The sequence below is a fragment of the Penaeus monodon genome, chromosome 20, assembly GCF_015228065.2.
Source record: "Penaeus monodon isolate SGIC_2016 chromosome 20, NSTDA_Pmon_1, whole genome shotgun sequence".
Lineage (NCBI taxonomy): Eukaryota > Metazoa > Arthropoda > Malacostraca > Decapoda > Penaeidae > Penaeus > Penaeus monodon.
This window is the reverse complement of record NC_051405.1, coordinates 21,618,304-21,619,384: the sequence shown is the minus strand read 5'-3', so window position 1 is coordinate 21,619,384 and position 1,081 is coordinate 21,618,304. Positions and strand designations below refer to the sequence as shown.

Sequence of the window (1,081 nt, the reverse complement as noted above, 5' to 3'; positions counted from 1 at the left end):
GAATAAGTTCTCAAGACAACCTCATTGTTGTCACTATAGTCTGACCTGGACCCAGTCACTCCCTGGAGCACGGAGGGGCAGAGTGGGGCACAGGGACCCAACGGCTAACGGCCCCAGTGAGAATGGTGGCTATTTGAGACTAGATATGGACAGCAGCGATAGAGACTATGCAAATTTACCTCCCCTTGATCTCTCTTATCACTCTGACCTAAGTTACTATGACCCCCCCAATGCCATGAGCGCCTCCTATGGTTCCAACCAGCAACCACGGAGGGCTGGGAGGAGCTTTGAGATGGGCGATGGGGGCATCCAAGATTCGTTCACACATGACTACTACTTAAATAATCACTACAGTCAACGAGAGATAGACAATAAGCACTCATACCTTGAGGGTAGTAATGGTTACTCAGTTCCCGACAGTGATAACAACGATTACATGACAACCTCATTCATTTTGAAGGAGGAAGAGGTTCCCTACCATGACCCAACCTGTACAGTTGCTGACTGTCAGAGACCTAGTTGTCTGATCCCAGACTATTGTGATGACACGACCATACCATACCGTTCCCTAGCCCCAAAAGACCAGTCCGACCAAGGGACCGAACGCCCCACTCGGTCCCGATCCCATTCGCGACACCATAAAAGACACCGGCACCGTTCGAAGAGTGACATGGGCTCCTTGAATGGCCCTCAACAAGCCCCCCCCTCCTTCCGGGATGCCCAGGAAGGTCCTCCCGCGAGTGAGGCGATGTCCGACACTCTCAGAAGGGAGAAACGGCCCCTCTCTGGCTCAGATGTGCTGCGAATGTCTCCAAGGTAGTCTTTAACCTGAGTTCTTCAGTGATTAGAGCTGAAGGGAAAAAAAGTTATTGTTTCAGGTTCTTTTCTCTCCTGTTACATTGGTTAGATCCCTTCATCTGTGAATGCATTAATGGTGAACTTGGGAATGCTTCAGTGAGTGCACTTTTTGTAAGTGGCATTATCATGCTGTATGTAATGTTTGTGTATGTCTGAACAAACTCATTGTCACTTTAACAATCAGAGAATAATAGTCTCATTGCTATGTCTAAAGGAAAATTAT

General features: G+C 48.2%; 1 protein-coding gene across 6 annotated transcripts in view; it reads left to right on the top strand.

The window, feature by feature from the left end:
• LOC119585703 (mitogen-activated protein kinase kinase kinase kinase 3-like) overlaps positions 1 to 1,081 on the top strand; it is a gene marked incomplete at its 5' end in the record, with an annotated part of 59,548 nt that overhangs the window by 13,698 nt on the left and 44,769 nt on the right. For 3 of the 6 annotated variants that reach the window (XM_037934379.1, XM_037934378.1, XM_037934377.1), the window contains 1 exon segment: positions 40 to 816. In XM_037934379.1, coding sequence (XP_037790307.1) covers positions 40 to 816 — 777 coding nt within the window. 6 annotated transcript variants of the gene reach the window in all.